Genomic DNA, 23,910 nt, shown 5'->3' with positions numbered 1-23,910 from the left:
CGAGTCTTGTTTGAGTATATACAACTTACCGTAATTCGTAACATCCTGCGTAAATGCAAACAACTCTCACTTTTCCATTTAGAGTGTCTTTGTTACGTTGACGTGGAGTGACGTGCTGGCTGTCTTGAAGACTATCATTGGTTGGTGAACGGTCAGTCTTTCTAGGTTCGATATGCTTGAGAACAGTTTAAAACACCCGGAGCAGTGACTGAGTAGCTTTAAACGATGCCAAAATCTGATTTTAAGCGCAGCGCTCTCTCATTTCTTAGAACTAGTTCAAATCGAAGAAGTTCTGCCAGTTCAGAAGAGGAACATGGTTCTGTAACCTTTCTTCCATCGGGACCTTGGAATAAATCAGGTATGGAGGAGAAAGATTGAAAATGAACTTGAACATTTCCAAACGATTTGTTTTTTTTCTGCTCCTTCGTCTCTTGTGAGACTTCGACGATTTTGCGCGTACTGAACACTTTGATATAGCAAAAACTCGCAAGGCCTACCTCAAGTAATGGCTGTGTGTAAATCGTATCGAGCAACTTATTTGTACAAATTACCTGCATCGGTTGTTTTGTTATGTTCCGATTTTTGATGTATTTGATGATGTATTTATGATGTATTTCACTTTGGTCAGATATTTTAATATGACCAAGCGGAACAATTATTTATTCATCTGTTGCAGTTAGTCGCCCAGATGAAGTTAGCAGTCGAAATCACCTTCAGAAACCATATTTTTTCTGCGTAGTAATACCAATTTTAATAGATGTACCTCATAATGAGAACTTGGGTTGTAGAACAATGTAAGCACGATCTCCCTAGCGCGTTATTTGCAACTTCAAGTCGCAAATTGTATTGACGTAGTGGTTGTTGGATTTTCAAATTTTTTCTCTGCTATGAACCAAATTGTTTTAACAAGTGAACAAACAATTTAAAAGGACAAAGGAAAATTGACACCCGGTGCAAGCCTTGTAACGCATCAGCAACCTCGCCTCTTCCCTCTCTTCCCATGGTTTACAAACCTGTCCACTTACCCATGCCTGCTGAGATTAGAATTATGTAATGATTAATAATCGTTGTACCGTTGATAAACAAATATAGTTTACTTATCGTAAGCTGGAAATGACAATTATTGATAACTGGTTGATCAAGTCTCAATTAAGAATTTCGTATGGTATTTCGAGCAAATTTTGTCAAGGCAAATTCATATACAGTGGAAATGTATCGGCGGTGAGCAGGTAGTGAGGTTTTTCAAATGAGTTTCTTAACAAAGACTGTCTGATTGGAAATGATCGACTGTATGTACAGTTACATGATTGGTCAATTAGCTGTCACATTAACAGCAATTGTTACCTTCTGGAAACCTGAGACCTGGCTTCTTGCCTGACATTCCTTTCACACGGGCAAAGACAGAAATTAAAAGATTCCCTCAAAGAATTTGTGATTTCTTGTCTGAAATCAGCAAGTGATGGCTGGAATACGTGACAGGACAGAGAGCAAAATCAAATATGAGCCTGCAAGTAAGTTGAACATTAAGGTTACCCTCGCCATCATTGTTTGGAAGCACCAGGGATCGTCCCCCAAATTGGACGCAGAACGGTTGTTAACAATTCTTTATCTTGGCGGTACCCTTTTAGAATTTTTAACTTAAATCTCATCTTAACTGATTTGAATGTGAATATTTTAGCAGTGCTCTTACTTTCGTCTTTGTTGTTTGACGACAGAGAAATGAAGTACTTTTTTTAAGTTGTAATTGGACTCTGAACTTAATCAAACGCCGTGTTTGCCGTAGCCTATTACTAAATGTTTGTACATAAAATTAAGTGTACAGCTTGCGCACTCAGGACGGGCTGGTGTTGGTATTACCAAGAACAGAGTGACAATCTTCCTGGAAAGATTCCGCAGTTCAGTGCTTTCTTGATCATTCACATGTGAGTGTTGTCCTCGATTTTGCAGCAGCTGTAGGTGTTTTTGGCCGTGTCAAATGTCAATACGACATTTCTATGCAGACGAAATACAGCCCGGATTCTTTTTACTTTTACACTAGATACCATGTTTTCGACACGAACTAAACTGCTGTGCGATTTTCACCACCCAAGTCTGTTCCGGTAATTTAACTTAAAGGTTGTTCATTTCAGTTTGAATGCCTAGCAACCTTGTCATTATAGGGGTCAAAATGTCGAACGGGATACTCAAATTTTATCTCTCAAGTTCACAATAAAATATCGTTTGCTTTAGTCTTGAATGAAATAGCTGCTGATTGATTTGGCACCAGGTCTAAAGGGAAAAAAGTTATTTTCTTAAGTTTGTGAGCTGTCGATTCTAAATAGTTTTACCGGATATATGTTTTACTGTATACGTTAGCTTGTATAATATTGAAACTTTGTCAAAGACCTAAAAGCCAAGTCAAAATACGAGTTGACCTTAGAATCTCTTAAAAACTGAAAAGTGCCATCAGTTTGTTTTCTCTTTTGTGACGATTTCAACGCTCTTATCGCTGTATTTTCTCTTCGGTCTGGTAAACTTCAGGTTGCTTGCAAGTAAACAAACAGGCAGTGATTGTTTCCGTCCCGGTACCGGGTGGCACAACATATTGGCTAATAATATGTAATTGTGCGACATTTTTAACCAGCTTATCTGTGACATATCATTGCACAAACATGTTTTAGATCTCAGTTTCATGTGGTTGCCAGTGGGTTACAAGAAAGTGAATACGAAACCTCTTTTTTTCTAGTTTACCTTTAGATCAAAAATAACTCTTCGGGGGGCAATCATACAGGACGTACTTTCAAAAAGCACCAGAAAAATGGAGACATACCAGTCTTGAATTACCGTCAGGCGTTACGCTTTACCACCTTTATCTTTGTAACCTGATTTTTTTTAGTAAGATTAGTAACTTTTTCACTGACAGAAGTGGATAAGGTCAAAATCTACTTTTGTAGAAAAAGAATAGACACTCTGGCGACAGAGAAATTCCACCATCCCTTCCAAAAGCTTCTAAGAGCTTGCAAGGTACACAAGATTATCTTATTAGGAGGTTCAAGAATAAACTTCGTTCCTATTTCTCCTGCTCTGATTGGTAACATTTATCGCTCCGGAAGACGACTAAGAAAGGACCTTCCACTTTGAGCTCCTTATCAGGACAAGACTTGTATTTGTTGCACTCAGATTTTTTGAGAATTTTTCGATGAAGACGTGCAAGCATCGTTCCAAACCGAGCGGCGATGCCCGTGCGTTTCGAACCACGAACCGCGTTTCGAAGCGCGCGTTTCGCGCGCTCGCTTTGCGTGCGGGCCTCGCCGCTCTTGTTGCAACAATCAGGAGCTTGTCATAGCGCATTAGCGCATTAGATCATATCCACATGCAACCATTGACATTCCTCCCTTCCATTTTTTAGCTGAAGAAGATGCTGAACATGCTGGCAATTGCTGCACCAAAGCAAAGGTATGATTTTTGTTCTTAAATTTTCTTAACTTTCCATCCGAGTTTTTCCTCCCTTATAATGCCATATCGCAGTTAGATCTCAGTCAGCGAGAGAATCGCACACTTTTGATCAGCGTTTAACCAGTCGCTCATCCCTTTCTGTTTCCCTATAGAACTGGTTCATCAGCTTTCCAAAAGCAACTTGGCCCATTCTCTTGACAGAATTTGGGGAGCGTTTTTCGTATTATGGCATCAAAAGTAAGTAACCTGTTACCGCATAGACGAAATATACAAGTTTAACTAACCGCGTATAGTATACACAGGTACCTTGCATTGTTAATCGTTTAACAATTTCCTTTACAGCGGTACTTGTGTTGTATTTGACTAAAGACCTCATGTTCAATAAGGCCAATGGCAAGAGCATTTATCATGCATTTAGTATGACAAGTTACTTTACGGGAGTTATCGGCGCCATGATAGCAGACAGCTGGCTTGGAAAATATCGGTGGGTGCAAAAGAAATCGTTTTACTCGGTTCAGCTTAACTCTAAAGGTTCATGCGGATGATGAAGTCTACTTTTTAAGCAAACTCTGAGGCTAATCACACAATCGAAAGTTGTTTGTTTGTGTTTGTTTGTTTTTGTTTTTTCTATAGAACCATCGCCTACACACTGTTCCTGTATTCCATTTCGGAGATCCTTCTCACATTGACAAGTGTTGACACTATTGGTCAGCGGAATTCGTAAGTACCCTCAAGATACAACATATATATACTCACTTGATCTCCTTCAGCTTCTCCATTTCGCTAATTTTTCGATCAGTTTGGCGCTATTTTTTTTCTTCCTTTCGTTTTAATTTGCTTCATGTTGCCTTTGCACACCTATTTGTCCTTCCATATTTTTATTCTCTTTTTTTTTTTTTCTTTTTTTAGAGTGGGACCTTTAATTTCATTATTCGCCATGGCTATTGCTTGTGGTAACATCAAGCCTTGTCTTGCCGCTTTTGGTGGAGATCAATTCCGTAAAGATCAGGTTAGTTCATTTATTATCTTTACTAGGCCAATGAGACAAACTCGTAACTCTTGCTGATTAAAAGTGTAGTCACCTTAAAATGCAAATTCTCTCTCTATTACTTCGCGTTCGTGTTCCGACTGGCGCAGAGAGCTTAGACATAAATCGAGAATTATACTTGACTCCCTCGGGTTCCCCGGCAATTGACAGACGTCAAGTTTGATTTCTTTAAATCTCATTGGTTCGTGACGATCACGCTTGCCGTGACTGAACCCTTTGTAACCACATGAAGACGCCCAATACAGAGGTAGATCAAGAGGGGAGGGTTCGGTTCGTCTTGATGCCCCTCCCCCCTTTCACATCTTTCTTTATTTGACACCAATATTCTTGCAACGAAAAGATACCATGTTATACTACCTAATGTAAAGTATGTAAAATCTACTTGTCTTAAGATAGTTCTCGGCGTATTTAGGCCTAAGTGCAACGAAAAATATCTGTGCTTTCTGGATCAAAGTCTTGACTCTTCCCCTCTCGATAAAAAATTCCTGGATCCGTCCCTGGATTTAAGGAATGCGGGTCTCTGTTTGGGGAAAAAAGCCTTCTCAAGGCCTGATACAGAGAGACTTGACGTGAATACTAAGCTTATTTAATTTCAATAGGAACACATGCTAGAGCTCTTCTTTGCGATGTTTTACGCGTCCGTCAACGTTGGCGCGGTACTCTGTATGTGGTTCATTCCCATGGTGCGAAGTGAGTAATATATTTTTTTAGCTTGCTTGTTTGTTTGTTTACTTTCTGTTTCCTCTTAAAGGCGGACGAAAATGCCATATCATTGCTTATTCTTGCTACCTTACGGTGAAACACAGAAAAAAAAAAAAAAAAAAGAACAACCTGAAACAATTCTTGTTTACTTGTTTTTTTCCAGCTGATGTGCAGTGTTTTGGACGGGACTGTTATCCAGTAGTGTTTGCGATAAACACAGTTCTCATCATCACTGCAACACGTAAGTATAAACGGGACTGGCATTTACGCTCCCCAGGCTTTTGCCAATGGACATAATCGTGTCAGATACAACATAAAAAGATAGACTGGACGTGGTGGTGTTGAAAGGCGAGCCGCGTAACTGAGTACAGGCCAAAAAGAAATGAATTATCTCTCAAGGTTGATAGTCTCGATATAAAAGCTAAACTTAATCTCTTGTTTTCGATCACTTCTGAACTACACAAAATAAATCGTGGCGCATTTCTCAATATTTTGGTGCGAAAAGGATGTTGTCTTAAAATCTCGAGTACCATTTGTGCTCTCTCGATATTCTCACCTGTTACGAGCTTCTGGCAAGCGCGTGAGCAGTCAAGGTCATTAGATCCTCAAGGTCAATGAAACAAAGCAAGGACCAAAAGATAAAAAAAGCCGGAAACAACAAATAAAGGAAAAGGTCCTTCATAGCATCTTAAGATTATCAGTTATTTAAGTTGACGTCGCTTTCAGCTCATACTACTTTTCATAGACTTTCAAACTTATGTAGAGTATCTTTACACAAGAAGCAAGAGTTTGAAATATTTACCGTTTTTGAGCGTAAATGCATAATATTTTGCTTCATACGTTTCTCTCTCTGTAGTTTCTCTTGTGGCCGGAAAAAGGCTTTACACGCTGAAAGATCCAGCTGGAAACGTCATGATCCGTGTTTTTAAAATCATATGGGTGAGATGAAGCTTTCTTGTTTTTCAGCTTCCTTTTCCAGCTTGAACCGTGAGACAATTTTAACATTGCATTATCTTATACAAGGACTCAGAAAAAATTTTTAAGAGTTTTTTTCAAGATTTCAGTTACAATGAGTTTCGCATTTCGGGATAAAAGGAGAGATAGACAGCCAAAAATATCTTAACCTTTAACTCCCAAGATTTAATTGTTATTTCTCTCCTCTTGCCTCTACACATTTCCTAGAAAATACGTTACGAGAATTTGGTGTCAAATCAAGATAACAACGTCTACCTGATAAGTTTGAGTGTTCTCAATACCTGCGTGCGGGATAATGTATGGTTGTTATAGGGAAAAGCCAATTTAGATCAGGGAAGAACAGCTTTGGCACTTTAGCTGAGCTCAACTGTATTAAAACTATATGACGCTGACGCCTTTTCACTCTGTGCTCGAAACAAAAGCCTTTTTGCAAGCCTGAAAATCTCTTGAAAGAAAGACAAACAAGCTTTGTCAAATTTATTTTCACAGCACGCTTTATCAAACAAATTCAGTAGCTCCGGGCCTACGCAAGTTACCCATTGGTTGGACAACGCTAATGATGAGTACGAGGTAAATCATATTTGTTTGTTGTTTTTATTTTATGATTCAATCTATTTCTTTTATTCATGCCCTTTTGCGGCATTCAGGCTGACTGATTTGAACTCTTTTTTAGCTTTCTGAAAACTACGAGATCTTCTGTATTTCCCATCTCATCCCCCTTGTCGTTTTTACTTGCGAAGCACGAGCCCTTAAATTTTCCATCTCCTACTTTCTCGCTGCACAGAATCTTGATTTCAGTGGAGGAGAGAGGAGGTACGAGACGTCACTTGTATGTCGAGAGCTTTTAATCCTCTTTCCACCCATGGTAATATAGAAATCGTCTCTCACATTACATCCCCAAAATGCGAATCATAAGGACTAATATTTTTCTGATCTTCTTTTAGAGGGTAATTTCAGTTTGGAGATGATAGAGAATGATTTCAAGCGTTCAAATTTGCTCTTGTACATTTTAGCAGTAATTAATGTTATATTTCTTTATTTCAGCAAAAGGAAATTAACGACATCAAATTGTTACTCCGTGTGCTGAAGATGTACATCCCTCTTCCGGTGTTTTGGGCGCTTTTCCATCAACAGGTAAATTTCAGCTTCGTGAGTGTTATCAAGGCCATTAAATTTCTCCATTTGATTGCGAAGATTTTTATTTCACGGCTCCTGAGAAAAAAAGGATGGAAGGTAAATTACGAGCGGTCCTCTTTCCTAATTTAATTCATCGGGCGGGCAAAAAATATATTTCTGTTTGCTCAAGTGGAAGGAGTGGGAAAGGTGGAAAATTCTTATTGAATAGGATTATGTACTTGCGTTTTCTATCGAGAGGTGTTATACAATTTCTGTGATTGTTTCTTTCTATAATCAGGGATCAAGTTGGACTCTTCAAGCAGAGCAGATGGATGGTGATTTGGTAAGATTTAGTTGAAATCTACAGATATAAAGGCAACGGAGGTGTTTTAGGCATGCTGCATGTGATTGACACTGACTAATCATGGGGTAGGTGGATAGTGAGCTGAGGCTAGCACGAAGTACGAGTCACGTGCGAGAGAAGGAGGAAAGTGTCTGGCCCTTTGCGCACGCCTAGTGCATTCATGCGCTCGACAGGAGACGGTAAAAGATGATGCTTCGTTGGCAAGCTACTAACTTTTGCAAATTTTCTATTTGCTAGGGTGGTTTCACGTTACGATCAGATCAAATCCAAGTAAGTAAATCGCTCTCTTTCTCTGCCTTATTTCCTTTTGAATACTCTTAGATATCTGGATGAAGTCTTTCAAAACAACTTGTTTTTCTACTATCTTAGGCGCTGAATCCAATCCTTGTTCTGATCCTTATTCCTCTCTATGATGGCGTTATTTACCCTATGTTCGAGCGCTGCCAAATGCCTCTCAGGTAATGTTATGTGCGGGTATTTAGTTCACCTAGTCCTGATAGTAGCTACACTGTCCCCCTTCAGTAAGGCCTTGGAGCGAGTCATCTATAGTTAAATACCTTGATAAGCGTGATGTATTATTTTAGTACTAGTTTGGCTTTAGGGAAAGTCATTTCATTGAGCAAGCGATTATGGAGATCACTAATAATCTGAAGGCCTCTACTGAAAATAATTTTATATCTTGTGGCCTCTTCCTAGACTTCCCAAGAGCATTTGATACAATAAATTATCAAATATTACCAGACAAACTCTGTAAATATGGTGCCCGTGGTAGGCCGCATGATTGGTTTGTAAGTTATCTCCAAGATCGCAAGCAATTTGCTCAAATTGGAGATGAAAAATCAAGTTTAGAGATGACTTGTGGTGCACCACAAGGATCTACTTTAGTCCCCTTATTATTTTTAATTTACATCAATGGCATTGCCAATTCATCTCACAAATTGTCCTTTCGCCTTTTTGCCGACTATGCTAATATTTTCTATGCTTCAGATGACATAAATGATATTGAATCAGTTATAAATTGTGAAATAACCAGAGTTCTCAATTATTATTCCATAAATAAACTATCAGTTAACATGAAAAAACTAACTTCATGTTAATCATAACCTCACCACGTAAAAAGTTACCCCTATAAATATTATAAATTTTGAGCAGAAGACTTGCATTAAGTACCTCAGTGTTTAAATAGATCAACACTTAAATTTACCTGTGTTAAAAGCAACTTTATTATACACTGATATACCCTTATTTAAATTATGCAGTTTAATGTGGGGAAATACTTATCCATCAAATCTAAACAAGTTATGTTCTCTTCAAAATAAATGCATTCGTTGTATGTTTTTTGCTGATAGTTGAGAGTCATCCCAAGTTTTCTATAAACTTCCTGATATTCTTAAATTTGACAATATTGTTTAACTAAGTAAATGCGCACTCGCACATAAGATATTTAGCAACTCTTCTAGTATTCCTTCACGGTTTTATGATTTTCTCAGAACAGTCTCTAGCCTACACAAGTATAACACCAGATACGCCTCCAAGGGTAATTTTCATTGACTAAAAGTAAGAACCAACTTTGGCAAATTTACCTTTGTATATGTAGCCTCTAAATTATATGAAACGGTACCAACAAACTTGAAACGGCTCTCTATTAATTGTTTTAAAAAGCGGTATATAAAAATCATCTCTTCAAATATCAGTCATAGTTCTGAATTCCCTAATAAAATTCAATTTGTAATCATAATCATAAAGCCTAGCCTTTTAAAGCTTATGGCTTTCCCTTCCCTATTTTTACAAGTATTTTGACATATTTCAGTGCTCTGAAAAAGATGACTGGTGGTCTAGTACTTGCTGCAGCAGCATTTGTTGTCTGTGCTTTTGTCCAAATTCAGATTCAGGTAACCATCTCATCTTTGTTTCTCCGTCCTTTGTTTTTTCTTGCGGTTCAATTCGTTTCACTTCTCTTCACTTCACTTTGCCTTACCCCTTTTTTTCGCATTGACTGAGGTACGTGCCCCTGGCTCCTGTGCTGTAAAGAGAAGATTAAAGGAAACTTAAGCACCAACGTATTTAGCCCTTGGGACCCTAACATCAGCATGTATATTCTCCATACTGTTTTTTATATATTTCCTATGGTGATGACGAGAAAGTCATTTCTTTAATTTCATAAGCCTAATTTTTGATTTAGCAGTGGTACCTTAGTTAGAAATTAGATTCTAGTCACCCTCAGGGATTTACACGCGAACGGTGTCCGGAAGGAAGACTTGACGTGCTTTAAAATAAATCAATCATCTAGAAAAACTTATTTTTCAACATTTGAGATCAAACATTACAGATTAAAGAGCGGTTGTAGCCCCTCCCCAACCCCCGACCCCACCCCCTCCCCCCCGAAAAAAAAAAGAAAAAGAGAAAAGAAATTCTCGAACTCCGGCTGCCGATAAAGTTTCAAACACGTCTGTATATATAATCACTTATGTATTATTTTCGATGAAATTGTTGCTATTGTTGTTGTTGTTCAGACCATCGGTGAAGGTCCAGCCGCACCAGGGGTAGGAAAAACCACTATGGAGTTCATTAACAGTGCCCCGTGTCCAGTCTCTATCGACCGCGAGTCTTTCTTCAGGGTGAATCTGAAATACGGAGAGGTAATTATGATGGGGTTATGTTTCGTCTTGGCATTGGGAGAGAAAACATAGATGACGTGTCATATCGAAAGTTGTTTTTGAGCATAATTGACAAATAGATTCGTGTTGCTGTGCGTATGATCAATGATAGAGCATTGATGATGTCGAAATGTGGTAAAAACAAAATAGTGGCGTACGAGACGCAGCCGCACGTGTCACTGATGTTCCTACCACACTTTTACGTCTTCTAAGATCTATTACTGGACAGGCGCACGGCAACACAAAATCTGCCTGTAAACCCTCTACACCCTAACATCAGTATGCAGATTCTCCATACTGTTCTCTGTACATTTCCTAAGAGGCTGACAAGGAGAATTTGTGTAACAGTCAAGGGCTGTTTTAGTTGGTGATCATCTCCTCTGTTCTCATAACTTTCATGTTTGATTCAGGGGTGATGTAGTAAGGAGAAGTAAGATGCTAGTCACCCTTAGGAGCTAAAGGGTTAACGCAAAAAGAAGTAAAAGCTATAATGGTGACGTCATCTATGCGTCCGTCCTCCAATATCTCATAAGTAAGAACCAATCAAAATGCCTGTATAGTCCATATAAGAGCGCTTTCAGATCTAATATTTAAAGTGTCATGAGAGTTTTCATTTTTTGTCAACTTCTACTTTCCTTTTTGTTCTCCTCACGGTCTAATTCAAAATCCAGCGATCAGGCGTTTTCGTTGGTCAGGCCGGCCTCATGAACTTTACAGTAACTGCTCAGGGTAACGGATGCAACTTGAAAGAGAAACGTGCTAGTTTACAATTGGATGACAAGAAAGTCTTTAGCGCCGTAGTAGAAATCGCCAAGGATGAATTTGTTTTGAACAAGGTAGGGTCAGATTTTAATTTGTTTTTCCATGGAAGTTCAGTTTATGGAAGAAATAGGGCCAAATTGTTCTGGGGTTTTCAACCAGTCGCACCTAACAGGGCGTGGCTCTCGAAAGACTACACCCCTTGATAAAGAAAACTGGGAAGGTTCGAAACCCTTTTGAGAACCTGAGAGAGATCGAGATTCTGCCATTTCATCGACAGTTCCTTGAATTATTCCGCAGCCATCGTAAGTTTTTATTGATCGAGGTTAAAAGGCAGTAATAAATCAATTGTTGCTTGAACTGGCATCGTCAACTTGATAAGATAATTTCACGAAAAGTTTTGCTCACTATCCTTACTGACAGAGTTATGTTTTTCCTCAGTATCCCATGAAACTTCCAGATATTGATATAAACAAAGCTGAAACCCGTGTTAGGTGAGTCATACTTGTTTTGTTGTTGCTATTGTTGTAGTTTCTCATAAAAAAAAAAAAAGATTTACATCAGTCGCAGAACAACCCGAATTAGCTGATACAACTTGTGGAAAGTAATCCGGGGTTACATTAGTTTTATATTACTTTGCTCTCGCGCGCCTACATTCTGAACCAATCAGGTTAGCAGTTGTGATTATGTCTGTTATGGCTTAAAAGCAGTTTATTGAAATGCGTGCAATAGTACGATTGACATTCCACGCGCACAGTCTGGACAAAACTTTTAAACATATTATTACCCGAGTGTCTATTGGAGTATCCAACGTTACATATGCCTTTCCTAGTGGGCAACTTTATGTATTAATGTGCACTTACTTTGTTTACTCAGGGTGATTTACTCTGGTGCGGCTAATCTTCCCGAGAGGGTGGATGTGGAATTCAAGTCCATTTTGAGCAAAGTCGAACCGACTGTTTTGAAGAACATTGGAATTGAGAACTCATCATACAGTCTCATAGCAACCGGAGAGTGAGTGTAGGGTTTCACGCCAGGTTTTCTGACCTCAATTTAGCGCCACACTCGAAATTGTATTTGTTCAGTCTTGTCTGCCCCTTTAAAAACGCGTCTCCTTCCTGAAGCGCGTTGCGCGTTGTGTTTTGCGAGTGTTTCCCGTTAACCATCACGCATGACGCAATCCAGCTTGTACCTCTCAGCCCATCGAGGAATGACACTGAAAGCTTTAAGAATGGAATTAAAAATAGAGAGTAAGTGAATGTAAGTGACAAAAGGATGACACGTGGCAGAATTACTGATACAAAAAGTGGCCCTTAATTCTAACACGTTATTCAACACTTGATTACAAGCGTTGAATAACTAATTGCAAGGAAGGAGAGACATAGGTTCCTGGAAGCTTGCAAGTGGTGGTTGTTAAAAATTTCCTTTGGCGATTTGTTTTGTTACACTACTAATATCTTTCCTTTCTTTTGATCTTCAATTTTCTATCACTGTAGGTACTACATAAACACTATCATGCATGCAACGAATGGCGCAAAGTTTCACTCCAAGGTGAGTGCCAATGTTAGGAGATGGACGCATTAGAATGCATAACATTATTAGTGTTACAGTAGAACTAGTTATTTGTATTTCAATAAATCACCTCATTGGTGGATATTATGAAAAAAGAACCAATCGCGACTTCAGAGGGGAAAACGGATAAACGAAGAGAGTGTGGAAAAGTGAAATGATTTAAATGGTTCGTTCGGAAAGTCCTAAGAAGGATAACGCTGACCATCAAATGAAAACGTGGTGTACCATTGAGCTGGATAGAGCTCGTGAAAATACCTTACAAACTTGCATCGAGTGTTTTATAACAAAAGATAATGTCTTTCAAAACACGGTCCTTTCGAATTTTTTAACAGCTTAATGCGTTTCAGAATGAGAAAATCTTTGGAGAATCTTCCTCCCCGCGCCGTTTCTTTTTCGTATTGGGAGCATTTACATCGCGTACATTTATTGCCTTGCAACCCAAAAAGCTTTATCAACATATTTAGAGAGTAATCGTCTCTAATATTTTCTTGACTGATTTCTCTCTTTTTCTTAACTTTTGCCATTCTAGGAACAAAATAGGAAAATCAAATTTGGCAACTTTGGTGGTTATACTGTGGTCATTCACCCGCCTGAAGGAGATTATAACTCAACCCAGGTAAACATTGGGTACCTTGTGCCATCTACTTTGTATTTTATGCATGTAACAATACATCTAAGCATGTAACAATTCATCTATTTTGAATCTTTGAAACATGTGAATACATTATTCCACCCTTATTTGTTCTATTTTGTCAGTTTGATACTTCAATGTACGAGGATGCCCCAGGCACAACTGTGTCTCGACTGCTCCAAATTCCACAGTATGTCGTGCTGACAGCATCTGAAGTCATGTTCTCTGTGACTGGTTTGGGTTTTGCTTACTCTCAGGTGACCAGGTTGCTTCATATCCGTCCGCCCACTGACGAGTAGGCTCTTATTCGCGTTGTGACGTTAGTGGGACTGGTTGCGAGATTTGCGCCAGCGCATGCAGCGAGCGCACAGGAGGTTTGAAAGGAGCCTGGCACAAAAAAAGAGAATCAGAGCCCTTTCATTCCTCTCGCACGCTCGGATTGCCCGCCGGCTCGAATTCCGCGAGCATCGCCATCCGTGTCGAAGCGTCACTGAGAGCCTGCTCGTAGCTTATATGAAAGTTCATTGTCGGATCGTGCGTGTTCATAAACATCTTGCAAAGAGGCGAAAAAGTCTGGACACGAGCACTAGAGAAAAGCGTGAAGGAGTGGGGAAGGTGTTGTTTCCCCTTTCGATTGTAAGGGTTAGATAGGATTTTTTTTCTGAGTGGGAAGCATAATATTTTTGTGTCTTGATTATTAAGGGGATAGACAGGATATTGTGACAAAGAGATCATTTTGGCATTTTTGGTTGTTCTACTCTCAATATTTGTGTTGACAAAGAGGAGGGTCATATAACCAGGGTACCTTAAGAAAGCTAGGTCTTCAATTTTTCCTGGCAGTCTCATACTCATGGCTGATCAATGCTCGTCTCCGTGTTTCAGGCTCCCGCCAGCATGAAGTCAGTATTGCAGTCTTTCTGGCTTCTAACAGTTGCTTTTGGTGACCTCATTGTGGTTATCTTGGCTTCCGTTTTACCAGCAATAGGCGTGGTGAGTTATGTAATCATGAAACACGAATTGATTATGGTATAGCAATTCTTGCCTTGATCGAATGCATGTGTTTAACCCTTAAACCCGCAAGAGCCCGAGTGTCATCAAATCTGGATCAACTCAATAATGACAAAGGCCAATCAGAGGCAAGGCACATGGGAAGAAAGGAATTATTAAGGACTCCGAGTAAATAAGTCGTGAATGGTATTGGTTTTGTATCTGATTGGTTAAAAAATGGGTCTCGAGTTTTGTGGACCAATCACATAAGTTAGTTAATCAAAACCAATGAAATGTCGGATTTTTTGGAAACTCGACTGAAAATTGCTCCTGCGAGTCTCGAATTCTCCTTACAAAGAGGCGAATTGGTTGTAAATAACAACTTTTCTTTTCTGTAGGAAAGGGAAATGTTTTTGTATGGAGGTCTTATGGGCGTGATCGCCATCGTGTTTGGCATCATGTCTTACTTCTATAAATACGTGACCCCTGAGGAATTGGGAGAAAACGAGAGAAACGAAGAAAAAGAGAATCTGGAAATAAACGGAATCGCTCTTGAGGATCGTCACTCTGGCGACAACACCAAAGTCTAACATGGTTTGCTTTTTGAGACACACAGACGTTCTTTTTTTCCCTGTATAGTGAAGTGCTTTGGAGTTTTATCGCGGTTTGTTCATCTCCAGGTTCACCACTTGAAGCCCATCATCAGCCATCCTCGTCTTTTGCACTTTTCGTCCCGTACAAGTCGATATTTTCCAATGCGTTCTCATTCAAACTGATGGTAATTTTCCTCTGCACAAAAATTGAATTGAAAAAAACGTGATGAGCAGATTTTTAGATGATTCTGGAGCTTTTTAAAGTCGTAGTCAAAGACAAAATATCAACAAAAAAAAGTTGCAGATGTCTGTTTTTACAACTTGTTTACATTCAAAGTACTTGTATTGAAGAGTATTTGTTTTCCTTTAAAAAACGTGATGAGCAGATTTTTAGATGATTCTGGGGCTTTTTAAAGTCGTAGTTAAAGACAAAATATAAAAAAAAGGTTGCAGATGTCTGTTTTTATGTCTTGTTTATATTCACAGTATCTGTATTGAAGAGTTTTTTTTTCCTTAAAAAACGTGATGAGGAGATTTTTAGATGATTCTGGAGCTTTTTAAAGTCGTAGTCAAAGACAAAAATATCAACAAAAAAAAAGTTGCAGATGTCTGTTTTTACAACTTGTTTACATTCAAAGTACTTGTATTGAAGAGTATTTGTTTTCCTTAAAAAAACGTGATGAGCAGATTTTTAGATGATTCTGGGGCTTTTTAAAGTCGTAGTTAAAGACAAAATATAAAAAAAAGGTTGCAGATGTGTGTTTTTATACCTTTTTTACATTCAAAGTTTCTGTATTGAAGAGTATTGAACGTGATGAGCAGATTTTTAAACGATTCTGGAGCTTTATAAAGTCGTAGTAAAAGACAAAATATCGGAAAAAATAGTTACAGATATCTGTTTTTATATCTTGTTTACATTCAAAGTATCTGTATTGAAGAGTATTTTTTTTACTTTCTTTTAGAACAATTATTTTTTCGTGAACACTGTACTTCCTCTGCAGATCTTCTTTTTGTCCGAAAATAATCTAACAATTATTTTTTCATGAACACTTCACGTCCTCTGTATGACCGTCATTTTGTACAGAATAATCTGGACAATCATTTTCGCCTACAAATCCATGAAAGAAGAGAGCGGTAACCTCGTTACCAGGGTCTCTCTTCATTTTGAAGTGGAGCGACCTGGTAACAAGGTTTCTCGTGATAGGGGATAACAGTTTTAATTGACGGTTTGTATTGAGACTAGTGCTAAGTGTTCCTGTTTTTGACGAGGCCCTGTTGCGTTTCCCGCTGAACACCCCTCCATTTGAATGCACATACTTTCGAAGAAGCAAGCTATTTTCAATTCAAATTTTATATTATTTTGTAACTTTTAAGAAGTTGACGATTATTAATGATAAGGGACGGACCATTGTTTTTCTGAAGAGCGGGTTCTTCGTGCAATCAATTTTTTTTCATTTTTTTCCAGTGTTCTTTTTATTTGTGCTAAATATTACCATTGCGTTATTGAACTATTTTAGGAATGTGTAATGTATGTCAAGAACTACAGCTGCTTGAACCATTTTCTCTACCATTTTTTAGATTTTATTCGTTTATGTCGTTCATTTAATTCATTGACTTCTGAAATATATATTAAGTAGCAATGATAACTATAACAAGGTTAAAGAATATTATTTTTTAATACAGTTTTGAGAAAAATACCTGATATATGAAGTTTTGTAGTAGGACAAAATTTTGAAAAGTAGTGTTGAGATTTAATTGCCACAATCAATTCCCATTTTTTCAAGAAATATTCAGCTATTTCCAGATTTGTTATTCGCTTATTACAGAGTGACCACTTTTTAGTGCCCAAACTGCGTTAATTTTCATACCATAGCTTCAATTTGTTACTTTGCTGTTTTATTTCAGTTATTTGTAATAATATTTTATACTTTTCTACTTTTACCTTACATATATTTTTACGGAGTGACCACTTTTTAGTGCCCTTATTGTGTTAATTTTCATACCATAGCTTCAATTTGTTACTTTGTTTTTTATTTCAGTTTTCATAATAATATTTTATACTTTTCTACTTTTACATTATATATATTTTTAGAGTGACCACTTTTTAGTGCCCTTATTGTGTTAATTTTCATACCATAGCTTCAATTTGTTACTTTGTTTTTTATTTCAGTTTTCATAATAATATTTTACACTTTTATACTTTTACATTATATATATTTTTAGAGTGACCACTTTTCAGTGCCCAAATTGTGTTAATTTTCATACCATAGCTTCAATTTGTTACTTTGTTTTTTATTTCAGTTTTCGTAATAATATTTTATACTTTTATACTTTTTTACATTATATATATTTTTACATTTTTATACAATTTATTTCGTCAATAAATGGTTGATTTGTTTATCATTGGTTTTCCTTTTGAGGTCTGGCGCTTTTTTGAGCTCGAGAATGGAATACCGCGAAATTCGACTCTAAGATCTTCTTTTCCGTATTTGCATTGGACAGATATCCGTTCTCCACGGGTTTTTTTAATCTTTATTTTACGTTGAAATATTTATTTATTTATTTACTCAACTTTAATTATACAGATCTTAACATACAAATTGTAGATAAATTAACAATTAAAATAAATAAAAAGAAAAAAAAATCACAAGATCTGAATAATTGGGTCAGTTTATACAGAATACGAGGATTCTTTATAAAAATAAACTTCCTCAATTAAAAAACATATAATTATATATATATATATACATAAAATTATACAATTTTGCTCAAATGGTATGAAATATCATGACAATATATTATTAATCAATTATAAAAATCTATCTTAACCACGTTAAATTTATTAAGATAAAATTTATTAATACTGTTCTTAAATGATGAGAAATGTTCAAATGTTCTGATATCTTGTGGTAGTGATATCTATTTATCTTCCCTACGTGTATTAGAAGTTGTCTTGCGCAGATAAATGCACTGGGGATCCTGTGGCGCCATTAGGTCGGCTACAAGGCTTCCTTTTATATTTTAAATGGATATTTATTCTGGCTCTGACCTGAGATTATATCTGTTTGCGTTTGGATTATCTCAGCTAACCACGACTTCAAAAGGACAAGTGAAATTACACGAAATCTTCATTTGTTTTTCTATTTGTTCTGACTGTTTTCATTTGTCCTAGATAATTGTTTTCCCGGTCATCTTGCGCGCTCATTGCCGGCACATTAGGGTTTATTGAACCGAAAATCACAAAGACAGTTTGGTAAGGTGCGCCATTCACCTTGATTGGTTCAGCGGTTAAATAGCAAACGTGCTAAACAAGCAGAGGATAAAAGTTACTGATCTAAACAAACCATAAAAGAAAAGCCGAGAATATTTTAGCGGAAATCATTTAGTTTCAAATCTTGCTGCTCCTTGATCGAAAGGGTCACTGTTACGCTGCGGCCTGTAGTACAGATAATACCGCAAGTTTTGATTCTGCGAAAAGGTATTAGGTATGAGATTGGTGTCAGCGAAAGATAGGCGTAAAACGTTGATCCTTGCAGCCGCCGTTATTGTGGTCGGGATCGCTTTCCTTATCGCAGGGATAATCTTGCTCGTCAAAAAAAATGGCTCTCATTGTAAAGCACAGTACGAAACTAGTGCTTTACACAAGAGGCGTGTACAAAGATGCGGTTATTCAGAAGAAGCCAAACGATATGGACTTGAAGCTTTTTTGCAAAAAGTGCAAGACAAAACTTTTGACGTGCAACCGTTTTTAATTTCACTTAAGCCTAAAGTGACTGCATCGGAGGTTAAACTTAAGTACAAGGCGTATAATCCGAGGCCTTCAAATCTTCTTCACGTAACAGATACAGCTAAAGCTCTTTTGCGAGAGCTAAACGGTATGGCCATCAACGAAGGCAAGCTTAAGTCAAGAGAAAGAAAATCTCTGGCACAAGTTCGACATTTTCTTAGGCACATCTTTGGAGCGCCCTTCGATGGAAACTACTACTTTGGAGACTATCTCCTTGGACCGAATGTGTTCTGTTGGCAGCCAATTTGCTCGGTGGGGGTTTTGTTAGAGAAGACCCTTCCCTTTTTCAAACCCTCGGACGTACAAGGATTGAATATTCTAATCGAGAAGTTGTACGAAGTAAACCAAACATTTCAAATCTATATCGATAACTTGCGCTACGGAGTGAAAGCTGGAATGGTGCGTAGCGTGGAGGAATGTAAGGCAGGACTCGACGCTATGCAAACTTACTACTTCAATATTTCGTTTAGCGGACCAAGCGGTAGGTTTATAACTTCAAAATTTTATAACACATGTTCCTTTAATTACTTTACAAGTCCTTATTTTCTAATTTGATAGCACCTGATAAGGGTATTTCAGTTTAGTTTTTGCTAATGAGAATCTAAGTTTCCTAAGCAGTCAAAAGTCAGCCAACATAAAGTGTCTTATGAAGGGCTTCCTTTTCTAAAGGACCTATTTCAAAAAATATTCTTTGGAACAAAAACCGATTCTTAAAGTTCTATTTTTCCTATGGGGTGATTTATTCATAAAACTTAAGTTTTCAGCGTAAAGCGGGTCATTACAAGGATTATTATGTCATCTTAAATGATAAATTAAGAAAAAGGGTGTTTTCCTTTGAAAACGTTACACAATACACTTGTTTGATTGTTAAACTTTGTTTTCCTAAGAGTTTAACTAAAAGTGTAAATTAAAGAACTTTTTCTAATAAAAAAACACAAACTGCTAAGGAAGCTTTTGACGCAGTGTTCGATGTCAGACCACACACTTTCCTCTTTAAAACATCATTGTTACAGAATCCAGCTTTAGTCAACAATAAAGGTATAGTTGTCGCGATGAAGCAGATTTTCGACCAGCTAAACTGTAATCGAATATGGAATGTGTGATCTGCGCTTATTACAAATATTTACACAAAAAGAACAAAGAGTAAATGCTTTTTAAATCTGACGCTAAAAACCTTAATGTCCTTCATTAGCAGAATACTTAATATTGGGCCCATCTGCTCTAAACGGGTATTAGTTTTGAAAAAACAAGAAAGGGAATTTTCTTTGCGAGAGCAGACCTGGTTGGAGGGAAGGTACCAGTGTCTTTTCACACGTCGCACTGACGCTAAAAATTCGTCTGATTTAATCTATAACCTTTTTGTGTTACACAGATATTAACCTTCAATGCTGATTTTTATTGGACCAACTATTGTTGTTATTTGTGCGATTTTCAGGCGTTTTCAACGAGACTTACATGCAAGGAATCTTAAAATCAGAATTTTTATCCAAGTTGGAGAATAACTCAGACCTGTTGAAAGAGTGGCGTGAGAAGCACGCGGGAAAGACTCCGTCAGAATCAGTCCGGGAGAGCGTCTTGGAATACGTGGGAAGGCCAATTTACGAATTACTAAGGTAAGTTGGTGCATTGCATTGATTCCCTTGTTGTATTGGGCATTGTCTGATTTAGCCTCGCTATCGTGCTCTGACAAGCCTCGACCGGGGATCAAATGCAAAGTAGGACTTTGATTGGGCAAGGAAGGTTTGTCAACGATAAGGGGAGATTCGTTTGTATACAAGCCCATGAGACATGCATTCGAGACAAAAAGTCCGGCAGTCTTGCGAGGCGCTTTTCTCTCACTGCTAAGCTCACAATAGAATCGCTACAGCCTAAGAAAGGAATGAAATACTGTAAGTGAAACGAGAAAGTGGGGCGGGGGGGGGGGTGTTGACCATAGCGTAGAACAAGGAAGGGGTGGAAAGGGGTTAATTGTAATGATACCAGGACTAACCTTACCAAAAGGTTTACATTTCTTTAGATACCTTAAGCATGAACACATGCAACACTGTGTGCCGAGCAGTGTGTCCAGCGGTTTGTCCTTCCTCCCACTCTCCTTCGTGTATGTCAATGGAACCGCAGACATTAACCGAAAAACCACAAAAGTGCTACCGTCAGGAGAACCTCTGAACGGATCGCGGGCTTACGTCGAAATTCTTTCATACTTCACTACCACAAATAATACCCCGGATGAGGTGCACGAACTTGGATATAAGATGCTTCACAAACTTTACCCTGAGGTTAGTAAAATTTACTTTGTTTCAGGTCGGTTTTCATACTATTCAAATCGACGTCAAACGAAGTCGTTACCTCTTGTCAAGCAGAACAAAAAAAAGCAATGCTAAGTCCCATGAGTGACTGAGAGAGAATTTCTCCTTACAATATCAATACAATATCAAACAGAAGAGTTACGAGAATGAAGAAAATAGTCAATAAAGGGATTATCAGTTGATCCAGTACCAAATTCTCCTAACTAACCTCGCCAGAATTGTATGACAGACATTATGGTGGATTAATAATGAGATCTTAGGAGTGAGGGGGTTAACTCGTTAGTGCTCAGGTTTTGGTCACTGCAAGGGAAACAAGGTTGAAGAATATTCAGTTGATAAGAATTCAGTCTTATATAAATGATTTGACACGAGGTAATATGGAGCGTCTCCTTAGGACATGAGCGCTGATAATAGAACTGAAATATCTCATTTTAGACGCAGAACGGCTCACCATAAAATCATAAAATTTACCGTTTTTTAGGCCCTTGAAGTAGCGCGTCAATTCACCGGGCAAAACAACAACAATACAGCAAAGGAAGAGTTCGTAAAAATGATGAATCACTCTGATATGTTTTTCAACGACCAACCCATTCCGGCTCATGAGTCTGGCAGCACCGCGTTCAGGCTTTGCAGTTCAGTGGAAGGCGCGAAGCAAAACTGTCCACATCGCTGGCGAGCCATTCAGCGATGGTTCACAGAAACAAGAGAGGTAACAGTTACAGAGTTTTTTCCGCTCTGTCTCCTCACATTTCTACCATTTTTTTTGTGCCGCTCTTTATAACTCTCAGAGATTGAAGCAGTTTTTCTATTCCTAGGTCATGAGTATGTTAGATCCAAAAACTTCCCAGATGTTCTACTTCACGGGAAAGAAACACTCAACTCCGAACTGTCCGCTGGAAATAGTGCCAGATTTCAATCCTTCAGCTGGCGTACCGAGTTACTTGAAAAGTGACAGCAAGTGCAGTAGGAACGCGAAGTACTTCATTCCTTTCTTCCTTGAGAGGCCTGGGCCTAGGTATATGCAATGGAGTGTGAACGCTCATGAAGCGAGACCAGGGCACCACACTCAGGTGAGTGCGATTGCAGTTGCTAGAGCGTTTCGGATTTGATTGTTTTAAAACAAAAAATCGCCTCACGTTTCTTCCCAAGGAATAAGAGAAATTATGCAGGGGGACAATTTAACAATAGCCACCCACATGAGCTTGGGAACCGGAAAAACCCAGTAATTAATTCTCTCTCTTTTAGCGACAAGGTTATGCCGAACATTTTCAGGACTCTTGTGGTGGTATAATCAGGTGGTTGTCATCAGTGACATCATACACCGCGTTCGTAGAGGGCTGGGCCCTATATGCTGAGAACCCACTCATTGCATATGATACAGATGTATACGAAGGGCATCCGCTGTACAAATATGGAATGCTCAAGTCTCAGGTAAGAGAATCAGAAGTAAGATGACTGTTTATCACAAGAACTGCGAGTAACGCTGTTTATAGGGACAGTCTGATCCACGAATTCTTTAAAATCATATTTGAAACTCTTACATCCCCCGCCACTGGAGTGAAGCGAACATATGACAGTCCATTAAATCGGTAACTTACGTTTTGCGGTACCTAAAGAACAACTTGGGAGTTGGAGTATTTTAACTACCCGTGAGAGGCTGGGAGGGGGGGGGGGGGGGGGGCCAAGCAAGTATGTTGCAGAACCTCCTGGAGGGAATCAGGTAAATTTTGTCTTACAAAACCAAAATCATCCAACCCCCTCTCTCTTACCCTTGCCTAAGGAGGGCCTAAGTAAATTTTCAGTACGAGTTCTCTTTTACTGTTCGGTATATTTACCTTTGTTATGACTGACTGTTGCGATAACTTGTGTTTTACGATCGACACCTAATCGAAACGCGCTCTTCTATATCGTTTTACGTCATAAAGATTTACCCAAATGTAATTTGGCTTACCCTCGCGATGGCATGTTTGGATTTTAGCTATGGCGCGCTCTACGCATGGTAGTGGACACTGGGTTACATTCCAAACGACTCACACGAGAGGATGCACTGAATATGTTCCAGAAATACGTATGGGATGATAGCGACATCACACGGAAAGAAGTCACTAGATACCAGAGCGCGCCCGGTCAGGCAACCTCGTATATGGTTGGTCAACTACACATCATGAAACTGAGACAATATGCTAAAAAGAGACTGGGAAAGAATTTCAATTTGAAAGATTTTCATTTCCACGTGTTATCCCAGGGGTCTGTGCCGCTCGAGTTTCTGGAGCAGAGCATTGAAGAGTACGTAGATTGCACGCTTAACAAACAAAAGGATGGCTGTGATGACATACTCGCTCCGCAGTCTCCAGATTTTCAAGAAAACGGTGATTATAGTAATAAACGAGAAACTCTGGATACCCTAGAGAGAAAACTGTATTTTTGATAGTTTTTTCCTCGTTTCTTTTCAATCGCCGGCTTTTAGAATCGTCAGGAAGCATGATTTGGATATTTGTGTTTAACTTGTTCAGTGTTTAAATTTGTTTGTATAGGATGCTTGTTCCATTGTGATGGAAACGGAGTGTTTATCATAATATTTACAACCTATTTACCGAAATTAATGGGAAAACTATAACCAGGAATAAATCTAAAACTAAACGTCAAGAAAAATGTCTTGAATGAATGCATTTGGTACTTACTACTCGGTTTTACTAGCCTTCGGAAATCATTCAAATATTTTCTGAGATCAGTACTCGGATTGGAGGTCCAGAATCTTCGGTTCATTTTAACAAGGGTTGTTTAACCTCGAGTGAGCTCAATTATGGATTCTACCGAACAATGTTTTTAAACGCTTTGCACAGCGCTGAAACAACATATAACGAATTAAAAATAGTTTTTTCGAAATTAGAATTGAAAAATTTTTTTTTACATCTGAGCTACACTGATGACTACTGACTAAGTGACAGTATGATTAGAGGAGCAAACCACTGTAGGTT

At 38.3% G+C, this 23,910-nt stretch overlaps 2 protein-coding genes across 3 annotated transcripts; both read left to right on the top strand.

Moving 5' to 3' along the window:
* The first annotated feature begins 142 nt into the window (after positions 1–142).
* LOC131779113 (solute carrier family 15 member 2) lies at positions 143–15,567 on the top strand. Of its 2 annotated transcripts, none has more exons than XM_066166012.1 (24): positions 143–358; positions 3,389–3,435; positions 3,588–3,672; positions 3,778–3,919; positions 4,069–4,155; positions 4,345–4,444; positions 5,083–5,173; positions 5,349–5,426; positions 6,042–6,124; positions 6,650–6,730; positions 7,205–7,294; positions 7,575–7,619; positions 7,878–7,910; positions 8,010–8,098; positions 9,451–9,532; positions 10,154–10,279; positions 10,969–11,133; positions 11,498–11,550; positions 11,933–12,070; positions 12,553–12,607; positions 13,158–13,244; positions 13,385–13,516; positions 14,142–14,249; positions 14,645–15,567. In XM_066166012.1, exons 1-24 carry the CDS (start codon positions 226–228, stop codon positions 14,834–14,836), a joined length of 2,322 nt encoding a protein of 773 aa, XP_066022109.1. In that variant the 5' UTR covers positions 143–225; the 3' UTR covers positions 14,837–15,567. The 2 variants fall into 2 exon arrangements, with proteins under 2 accessions (XP_066022109.1, XP_058951628.2); XM_059095645.2 differs by lacking the exon at positions 143–358 and adding an exon at positions 1,375–1,511.
* Positions 15,568–20,081: 4,514 nt separating this feature from the next.
* On the top strand, positions 20,082–23,360 carry LOC131779132 (uncharacterized). Its single transcript, XM_059095669.2, has 6 exons — positions 20,082–20,239; positions 20,644–20,902; positions 21,414–21,641; positions 21,748–22,002; positions 22,178–22,363; positions 22,911–23,360. Exons 1-6 carry the CDS (start codon positions 20,082–20,084, stop codon positions 23,358–23,360), a joined length of 1,536 nt encoding a protein of 511 aa, XP_058951652.2.
* The last annotated feature ends 550 nt before the right edge of the window (positions 23,361–23,910 follow it).

Source organism: Pocillopora verrucosa, chromosome 4 (genome assembly GCF_036669915.1).
Source record: "Pocillopora verrucosa isolate sample1 chromosome 4, ASM3666991v2, whole genome shotgun sequence".
Lineage (NCBI taxonomy): Eukaryota > Metazoa > Cnidaria > Anthozoa > Scleractinia > Pocilloporidae > Pocillopora > Pocillopora verrucosa.
The sequence above is the reverse complement of the archived record's forward strand: the minus strand, read 5'-3'. Positions and strand labels throughout refer to the sequence as shown.

Bases quoted from the DNA above. Each gene is read 5' to 3' on its own strand.
- LOC131779113 (XM_066166012.1), top strand. From the start codon at position 226: ATGCCAAAATCTGATTTTAAGCGCAGCGCTCTCTCATTTCTTAGAACT. The intron at 5,427-6,041 runs GTAAGTATAAAC...CTCTCTCTGTAG, and splicing joins TCTCATCATCACTGCAACAC to TTTCTCTTGTGGCCGGAAAA. The intron at 10,280-10,968 runs GTAATTATGATG...TTCAAAATCCAG, and splicing joins TGAATCTGAAATACGGAGAG to CGATCAGGCGTTTTCGTTGG.
- LOC131779132 (XM_059095669.2), top strand. From the start codon at position 20,082: ATGCAAGGAATCTTAAAATCAGAATTTTTATCCAAGTTGGAGAATAAC. The intron at 20,903-21,413 runs GTTAGTAAAATT...ACCGTTTTTTAG, and splicing joins TTCACAAACTTTACCCTGAG to GCCCTTGAAGTAGCGCGTCA. The intron at 22,364-22,910 runs GTAAGAGAATCA...TTTGGATTTTAG, and splicing joins ATGGAATGCTCAAGTCTCAG to CTATGGCGCGCTCTACGCAT.